This window comes from Rhincodon typus, chromosome 8, assembly GCF_021869965.1.
Source record: "Rhincodon typus isolate 14 chromosome 8, sRhiTyp1.1, whole genome shotgun sequence".
Classification (NCBI taxonomy): Eukaryota; Metazoa; Chordata; class Chondrichthyes; order Orectolobiformes; family Rhincodontidae; genus Rhincodon; species Rhincodon typus.
The window spans coordinates 2,280,505-2,290,438 of NC_063339.1; the positions used below are offsets into that span (position 1 = coordinate 2,280,505).

The 9,934-nt window shown below is 48.3% G+C and overlaps 1 protein-coding gene across 1 annotated transcript in view; it reads left to right on the forward strand.

The window, feature by feature from the left end:
* The window catches only part of LOC109924435 (nesprin-2-like), a 69,112-nt gene that overhangs the window by 46,888 nt on the left and 12,290 nt on the right, over positions 1 to 9,934 (forward strand). Inside the window, exons 13-16 of the mRNA XM_048600008.1 lie at positions 635 to 785; positions 2,926 to 3,108; positions 7,272 to 7,409; positions 9,881 to 9,931. Of these exons, the coding sequence (XP_048455965.1) occupies positions 635 to 785; positions 2,926 to 3,108; positions 7,272 to 7,409; positions 9,881 to 9,931 (523 nt within the window). The remainder of the gene's footprint in view (positions 1 to 634; positions 786 to 2,925; positions 3,109 to 7,271; positions 7,410 to 9,880; positions 9,932 to 9,934) is intronic.

The window sequence follows — 9,934 nt, forward strand, 5'->3', positions numbered from 1 at the left end:
GCGCCGTGCGGTAACCGAGCCGGTGATAGGATGCACCGTGTGGTAACCGAGTTGGTGATAGGATGAGCCGTGTGGTAACCGAGCCAGTGATAGGATGTGCCGTGCAGTAACCGAGCCAGTGATAGGATGTGCCGTGCAGTAACCGAGCTGGTGATGGTCCTTGCCGTGCGGTGACCAAGCCGGTGATAGGATGCGCCGTGCGGTGACCGAGCCGGTGATAGGATGTGCCATGTGGTAACCGAGCCAGTGATAGGATGTGCCATGCGGTAACTGAGCTGGTGATGGTCCTTGCTGTGCGGTAACCGAGCCGGTGATGGTCCTTGCTGTGCGGTAACCGAGCCGGTGATGGTCCTTGCCGTGCGGTAACCGAGCCGGTGATGGTCCTTGCCGTGCGGTAACTGAGCCGGTGATGGTCCTTGCCGTGCGGTAACCAAGCCGGTGATAGGGCGCACCGTGCGGTAACCGAGCCGGTGATGGTCCTTGCTGTGCGGTGACCGAGCCAGTGATAGGATGCACCGTGCGGTAACTGAGCCGGTGATAGGGCGCACCGTGCGGTAACCGAGCCGGTGATAGGGCGCACCGTGCGGTAACCGAGCCGGTGATGGTGCAGTAATTGGCAATTTCTCCCCGACAGGATCGAGGAAACGTGGAGACTCTGGCAGAAGTTTCTGGATGACTATTCTCGTTTTGATGACTGGCTGAAAGGTGCTGAGAGGACTGCAGCTCATCCCAACTCCTCACAGGTCCCATACTCCCTCGCCAAGGAGGAGCTGAAGAAGTTTGAGGTAATTTCCCGCTGAGCTTGGAACAAAGCGCTTTGAATCATCGTGAGCTGCTGGGGGCATTGGACGGAATCTCTGTTTTTATTATCCTTTGTGTTTTCAGTAGAAAGCGATTCTGCTGTTTGCTCACATTTGTCCCGTTTTTCTAAATGATTTGCTCGCAGTGCTGCCCTGTGTGTGGTTCACCGGGAGGTTGTCTGGGATGGAGCAGTCTAGTAATGAAGACAGGCTGGGTGAGTTCGGGTTGTTTTCTTTAGAGCAGAGAGGGCTGAGGGGTGACCAGATGTAGGTGTACAAGATTATGAGGGGCATGAACTAGGTGGATAGAACATGGGCTGTTCCCTTAGTTAAAGGGTCAGTAACAAGGGGGCATCATATTAAGGCGAAAGGTGGGAGGTTTGCAGGGTATTTGAGGAAAGCCTTTATTGACCAGAGGGTGATGGGAATCTTGAATGCAGTGCCTGGGAGGGTGATTCAGGCAGGAAACCTCACAACCTTTAAAAAGTACTTGGATGAACATGTGAAATGTCATAACATTCAAGGCTATGGGCCTAGTGCGGGAAAGTGGGGCGAGTGTAGATTTAAAGTAGTGATGGTTCAGACTTGATGGGCCAAAGGGTCTCCTCTGTACTGTATCATTCTATGTTAAGTGCCAGGCAATGGTCATCTCTAAAAAGAGAACGCACTCACCTCGATCAACATCCTGTGGGTTGCCATTGACCAGAAACTCAACTGGATTAGCCAAACATTGTGGCTTCAACAGCAGGTCAGAAGCTGGGAATCCTGCGGCGAGTATCTCACCTCCTGACTCCCCAAAGCCTGTCCACCATCTACAAGGCACAAGTCAGGAGTGTGAGGGAATACTCCCCACTTGCTTGGATGGGTGCAGCCCCAACAACACTCAAGAAGCTTGACACCATCCAGGACAAAGCAGCTGCTTGATTGGCACTACATCCACAAACATCCACTCCCTCCACCACCGACACTCAGTAGCAGCAGCGTGTACCATCTACAAGATGCACTACAGAAATTCACCAAAGATCCTCAGACTGCACCTTCCAAACCCACGGCCACTTCAATCGAGAAGTACAAGGGCAGCGGATACATGGGGACACCACCCCCTGCAAGTTCCCCTCCAAGTCACTCACTATCCTGACTTGGAAATATATCGCCGTTCCTTCACTGTCGCTGGGTCAAAATCCTGGAATTTCCTCCCTAAGGACATTGTGGGTCAACCCACAGCAGGAGGACTACAGCGGCTCAAGATGGCAGCTCACCCCCACCTTCTCAAAGTCAGAATTATTGTGGTGCAGGAGGGGGCCATTCGGCCTATCTTCGCCAGACGGGCTCCATTACCCAGTGCCAATCTCTGCCCATTCCCCGCATCCCTGCACACCATTACCATCCACACAATCATCCAGTGCCCTCTTGAATGCTTCAATCGAATGTTCTTTCTCACAGCAAACTGGGGATGGGCAATAAATGCTGGCACAGCCAGAGACCCCTCTTCCTGCGAGCGAATTAGAAAAGTACAATGATGGCTGATTACTCCACATTCCCACCCTTACTCATCTACCTTTGCCCTCGTGTAATCAGTAATCTCAACCTGTATGTGAAAGAGCGAGAGAGATGGTGACAGATTCCTCATGAGCTGGCTGTTTGCTGTTGGAGGTGTTGCCGGGCAGATTTACTCATGGTACTGGCTCTGAACGATGTTACAGGGAGACTGGAGAATCTGGGATTGCTCTCCATCCAGCAGAGAGGGTTTTGGATGAGATTTGATGGAGGCGTTCACCATTGTGATAGGGTAAGGAGGAACCATTTCCAATGACACACGGGTTAAAAGCCGAGACCACAGATTTAAGATCTCCTGTAAAAGGTGAAGCTGAAATGAATATTGATGTGATGAATTATAGTGATCTACAACACACTGCCTGAAAGGATAGAGGAAGCAGATTCACTTACTAATGTTGAAAGGTTATTCGATATATAATTAAAGTGAAGAATTATCAGGGTTATGGGGGTGACAGTGGGATAGTTTGGATGATTTTTGTTTTTAAGAAGTGCCAGTATAGGCACAATGGGTTGAATGACACATTTCCGTCCAGTCTGTGTGATTCTATGATTTGTTCTATTACAACAGACCTTCCAGAGACAGATTCACGAGAGTCTGACACAGTTGGAGCTGATTAATAAGCAGTACAGACGGTTAGCAAGAGAGAACCGCACCGATTCCTCCAGCCAGCTCAAGCAGATGGTTCATGAGGGGAACCAGCGCTGGGACATCCTCCAGAAACGCATCGCTGCCATCTTACGCAGGCTCAAGGTATTGGCAGCCAGAGCTGGGTGTGGTCAGGCAGGGCACAGGAGATGGAGTCACTTTGCAGCATTGGAGTTGAAGCTTACATGGAAACATAGGAAACAGGAGTAAGAGAAGGCATTTCTGTCCTTTTGAGCCTGCTCCACCATTCAATACGATCATATCTGATCCTCCAACTATGTTCCCTATTCCCACCTCCTCCCTATGCCCTTTGATCCCTAAGAACTATATCTAATTCCTTCTTGAAAACATTCAATGTTTCAGCCTCAACCAATTCCACAGGCTCCTCACTGTCTGGGCGAAGACATTTCTCCTCATCCCGATCCTAAATGGCCTACTTATTGGGAACATCCTTCCTGCATTTACTTTGTCATAGTCATAGAGTCATACAACACAGGAGCAGACCCTTCGGCCCAACTCATCCATGCCAACCATGTTTCCCAAACTAAACAAGTCCCATTTGCCTGCATTTGGCCCATAGCCCTGTAAATCTTTTCTATTCATGTACCTGTCCAAATGTCCTTTAGACATTGTAACTGTACCTGCATCAACCACTTCCTCTGGTAGCTCATTCCACACATGAACCACTCTCTGTTTGAAAGGGTCATCAGGTAGAATCACTGAGCTCTTGTTTGTATAGTGCCATGAGAAGGAAAGCACGACTTCTGTTTAAGATCTCACCTAAAAACAGGTATCTAATTGCTGTGAGAGTGCAGCACACTCTCAGTACCGTACTGTGGTGTTAATCCACACACTTACAAACCCAGAGGCTGAACACTGCTACTCAGCGTAGACTGGCACCTAGATTCGTCCCTTCAACGGAGATCAGATAAGGCTGCAGTGACCCTGTCCTCTCTGTTGGTCCCCTTCCTTTACTCAATCCTGGGATGTGGGTATTCCTGGTAAGACCAGCAGTTCTGCCTGCAATAACATCCTGTTAGAACTGTATAGGTTTCTGTAAGATCCCACCTCAATCTTCTAAACTCAGCACAGGAAGAGGCCACTCAGCCCTTTGAGCCTGTCCTACCAGTAGAGCAATGAATTTCCTGGGGGATGAGTAATCAAGTCATAAAACAAATTCCTTCCACAAAATATCAGAACAACTTGGGTTTTTTTTTCATTTGTGGGATGTGGGCATCTCTGGCTGGGCCCAGCATTTATTGCCCATCCCTAGTTGCCCCTTGAGAAGGTGGTGGTGAGCTGCCTTTTTGAACCGCTGCAGCCCTCCTGCTGTGGGTTGACCCACAATGCCCTTAGGGAGGGACTTCCAGGATTTTGACCCAGCGACAGTGAAGGAACAGTGATATATTTTCAAGTCAGGATGGTGAGGGGCTTGGAGGGGAACTTGCAGGGCGCAGTGTTCCCATGTATCTGCTGCCCTTGTCCTTCTAGATGGAAGTGGCCGTGGGTTTGGAAGGTGCTGTCCGAGGATCTTTGGTGAATTTCTGCAGTGCATCTTGTAGATGGTACACACTGCTGCTACTGAGCGTCGGTGGTGGAGGGAGTGGATGCTTGTGCATGTGATGCCAATCAAGCGGCTGCTTTGTCCTGGATGGTGTCAAACTTCTTGAGTGTTGTTGGGGCTGCACCCATCCAGGCAAGTGGGGAGTATTCCATCACACTGCTGGGTGTGAGGCTAATAGGCTCATTAATAATGTTCTGCAGCATTTTCCTGTTTTTGTTAATCCCCGAAATTCTCCATCTGACAACTTATGAGCCTGGACCCTGACTGTAGAGGTTCTTGGCTCAGCTGAAGCAAGCACAGGCACATCAGGTCAGGACTTATACACTTCATGGTAAGGTCCTGGGGAATGTTGCTGAACAAAGAGACCTTGAAGTGCAGGTTCATAGTTTCTTGAAAGTGGAGTCGCAGTTAGACAGGATAGTGAAGAAGGTATTTGGTACGCTTGCCTTTATTGGTCAGTGTATTGAGTATAGGAGTTGGGAGGTCATGTTGCAACTGTACAGGACATTGGTTAGGCCACTTTTGGAATACTGCTTTCAGTTCTGGTCTCCCTGCTATTGGAATTATGCTATGAAACTAGAAAGGGTTCAGATAAGATTTATGAGGATGTTGCTAGGGTCAGAGGGTTTGAACTATAGGGAGAGGCTGAAAGGCTGGGGCTATTTTCCCTGGAGCATCGAAGGCTGAGGGGTGACCTTAGAAGTTTATAAAATCATGAGGGGCATGGATAGGGTAAACAGGCAAGGTCTTTGGCCTAGGGTGGGGGAGTCCAAAATTAGAGGGTCACAGGTTTAACGTGAGAGTGGAAAGATTGAAAAGGGACCTAAGGGGCAACTTTTTCACGCAGAAGATGATGTGTTTATGGAATGAGCTGACAGAGGAAGTAGGGGAGGCTGCTACAATTACAGCATTTAAAAGGCATCTGGCTGGGTACATGAATAGGAAGGGTTTAGAGGGATATGGGCCAAATGCTGGCAAATGGGACTAGTTTAGTTTAGGATATCTGATCGGCATGGACAAGTTTGACCGATGGGTCTGCTTCCGTGCTGTACATCTCTGCGATTCTGTGACATTTAGGAATTTACATTTAAAACCACAGTCAAATGTAAACTTGGTTGTCAGATACAGTGGGATGCAGTCATTTCTCTGCTGTTTGATGTGATGCAGTTCAGTAATTTTGTGAAAGGACCGACTATATCCCTTTCACACATTTATTTACATGTTGTTTGCTTCTATGTGTTTTTCTTTCTGCATTATTGATCATCCTTTCTTTTCCTCTTCACCTTCTTGCTCCTGCCAAAGTTATAAGAAAGGATTTTTAGGGGACTTGACAGGGGGGATGTGGGGAGGTTGTTTCCCCTTGGTGGGAGAGTCGAGGCCCGGGGGCTATAATCTCAGAATAAGGGCGTCACACATTTCAGACAGCGATGAGGAGGAATTTCTTCTCTCAGAGGGGAGTGAATCTGTGGAATTGTTTACCACAGAGGGGCCTATCTTCCAACACCTTTCAGTTCTGAAGAAGAATCAAACCAGGCCCGAAATGTTAACGGCTGTTCTCTCTCCACAGAGGTTGCCAGACCTGCTGAGTTTCTCCCAGCATTCTCCGTGTTTGTTTCAGATTTACAGCATCTGCAGTATTTTGCCGTTACTAAAGTAGTTCAGTAATTTGCTTTTAAATTAGAACGTAGAACATAGATCATTACAGCGCAGTACAGGCCCTTCGGCCCTTGATGTTGCGCCGACCTGTGAAACCAATCTGAAGCCCATCTAACCTAAACTATTCCATTATCATCCATATGTTTATCCGATGACCATTTAAATGCCCTTAAAGTGGGCGAGTCTAATACATTTGCAGGCAGGGCGTTCCACGCCCTTACTACTCTCTGAGTAAAGAACCTACCTCTGACATCTGTCCTATATCTATCACCCCTCAATTTAAAGCTATGTCCCCTCGTGCTAGCCATCACCATCCGAGGAAAAAGGCTTTCACTGTCCACCCTATCTAATCCTGTGATCATCTTGTATGTTTCTATTAAGTCACCTCTTAACCTTCTTCTCTCTAATGAATTGTTGCACACAGAGCCTTATTCCCACTTTTTGTGATTCCCCAGCTCACAAGGGCCAGTCTGGGTAGTGTGAGGGCACCATGTGGGCCATTTTCCAGCTGTCTGCTTGGACACAGCATCCTGCTGAAGATTGGCCTACAGCCGAAGTCAGTGCTATGGAGATGACCCTCAGTCTCTGGGGCAGCACGGTGGCTCAGTGGTTAGCACTGCAGCCTAACAGTGCCAGGGACCCAGGTTCGATTTCAGCCTCAGGCAACTGTGCAGACTCTGCACAGACATTCTCCCCGTGTCTGTGTGGGTTTCGTCCGGGTGCTCTGGTTTCCTCCCACGGTCCAAAGATGTGCAGGCTAGGGTGGATTGGCCATAGGAAATTGCCCGTAGTGTTCAGGGCTGTGTAAGTTAGGTGGATTAGACATGGGAAATGCAGGGTTACAGCGTTAGAGTAGGATAGGGGGCTGGGTATGGGTGGGATGCTGTTTAGCAGACTCGGGCTGAATGGCCTCCTTCCTCACTGGTGGTGATGGGGTAGGAAGAGCTGGTGGGACTTCAGCCCCCATCAAAAATATTCAAGGCCTTGTCCTGGGGCCCGAGAATCCTGAACTAATTGCTGCCCCCTCACTCCATTGCTATTTCCACAGCACTTCATCAATCAGAGGGAAGAGTTTGAGAGTTGTCGGGAATGTATCCTGGTGTGGCTCACTGAAATGGACCTGCAGCTGACCAACGTCGAGCATTTCTCTGAGAGTGACATTGATGACAAAGTACGGCAACTGAATGTGAGTATAGCTCGATTTGGGGCAGCGTTCACGCCCTGTACAGCCCACTATCCTCCTGCCCATGTCCTTCCTGCAAGGCACAGTTTCTAGCGGGGGTGTTGAGTGGAGTTCACTCCCTTGCCTGTGTCGGAAGGATTTTGTCTACCCCTGGAGGCTTGAACCCATCATCCAGGCTGGCATTCCCACTGCGGTGCCATGGGACAGTGCCACGCTGTCTGATTTGCTAAAACCCAACGCCCCATCTTCCCTGTTGAGTGGGTGTGAAAACCGCAACAGTGATGTTGTTGGAAGAGCAGGGGAATTTCTCTCAATGTCCTGGGCCAATCAACCAATCTCCCTTCAAAATTGAATATTGATCTTGTGGGTGATCTGTTTGTGGGAGCATGCCGTGTGAAAACGAATACGTTTACTTGGGTAATAATGCCACTGGATTTTAATGTGATTCAATGTTTGAGACGTACACTGGGATTTTTGAGTGAAGTGGAGCGCTAAATGGACACTTCTTTTCGATTTTCAAATCTTAATGAATACACAAACAAAATTATGCTGACCCAATTCGACTCTTGGTTAAAACTACATTTCAAGTTCAGTTCTGCTTGTCATACCAGGAAAAGTACATAAAGGCGCTGCAGAAAGTGCAGAGCAGATATCGCAGGACGATTCGAGAAATGTGTGAGTTTCTATTTCAGGAAAGGACTGACAGGCTGGGTTTCTATTTTCTTGAAAGAAGAAGACTAAAGGGTGAGCCAGTAGAGGTCTTTAAAATCCTGAAAGGTCCAGACAGGGTCAATACGGAGACAATGTTTCCTCTTGTGGTGAAGGGGCAGAACTGGAGACTGTCAATATTAGATAGCCAGCAAGAAATTCCCTAATCGGGAATTCGGGAGAACCTTCCCATCCCAGAGAGTGGTCACACTCATAGGGAGAGGTTGACACAAATAAAACAAATACAGGTGGTAGGAATGTCTGTCTGATAAATGCCCATCCTTATGAGTGAGACCCCAAACAGAGGTGCATTAATATTAATTTTATACATCAGATGTGTTCATTTGCTCATACTTATGGCTATTTTATGTTGTACTGTACTACATTCCAACTGGCCTATAAATCAACAATGAGGGAACCCATTCATAACCCAGGGACTGCATGTATAATTAAGAGGAAATGAGACCAACGTTTGAGTGTAAAGGGAATAGATGGGAATATGCTCAGGTAGACCATAAAGGCAGCCTTATCTTTGTTGGGCTGAATGGCCTTGTTTGCGCTGTATTGCTGTGTAAGCTTGTGGGTCTAAGATGAGGCTTTACCCTTTCTCTCCAAAAACTGCTGACCTTTTTAGTCCATTTGGCCTTTCTTCATCTATCGCAGGGTTCCCAGAGGACCTCACCCAGTCCCATTATGCCTGTGCCAGGAAGATAATACAGGAGGAGGCCATTCAGCCCCTAGAGCCTGCACTGCCATTCAGAGAGATCTGCTTGATCTGTGATCTAACTCCGTGAACCGTGAAACGTTTCCTAAATTCACTCCTGAAAGGATCATCACTAATCTTTTAGACTCCTGCCCCAGATCCTCGACCGGGAGTAGGCTTTCTCTATTTTCCCTGCTCTGTCACTATTTCTTTAAAATCTTCTAAATTTGGATCAAATTGCCCCTTAACCTTTGGAATCCCTCCGTATAACCTAACCCCTCGAGTCCAGGTATCATTGTGGTCAATCTACGCCGTGCTCACTCGAAGGCCGTTATAATCTTCCTGAGGTGCAGTACACAGACCTGTTCCCAGTGAGTCTGTGTACAATCTAATCACGTACTGTCCACGTGCAGCAACCCCCTTAGATTCCAGTGTAAAGATTAATTTTTCAGTTGCCTGTTAGGTTGCTGTTTCTAATATTTGACAGATCTGTGTACCTGACCGCAATTCTGCACCATTTCCAGGAACCCACTGTTTAGAAAGAAAGTAGCCAGTGACATTCCCCTGTGCACTTCTTCAGCTCCCTGTTCAAAAACACTCCATCAGGATTGTAAGGTCTGACCCCCACTTCACAAATGCAGCTGGGCTTTCTCTACTGAGCAGTGACGAGAGAACATGTCCCCTCAAACCCCCACTCCTCCACCCCTCACACCTGGGGGTGGGGTGGGGGAATGCCTTAGAAAGGCAAGGCAAGTGGCCCTTGGGAAAGCAGCCAAGGGGACAGGGAATGGCTGTAAAACTACAGAGCAATCCAGTAAAACTGCACTACGATTGGTCAGAGAGAACACAGTATGGAGCTGGAGGAACACAGCAAGAAAGCTGACGTTTTGGGTCGGGGCCCTTAGTCCTTTCCTGCTCCTCTGATGCTGCCTGGCCTGCTGTGTTCCTCCAGTTCCACACTGTGTTATCACAGACTCCAGCATCGGCAGTTCCTACTATCTCTGAAGATGATTGGTCACTCCAGCCATCAGCAACTGGTGTTTTTCTTTGTGACGACCCACAGGCCTTTCAGCACGAGATCACCCTCAACACCACCAAGATTGACCAGCTCATTGTC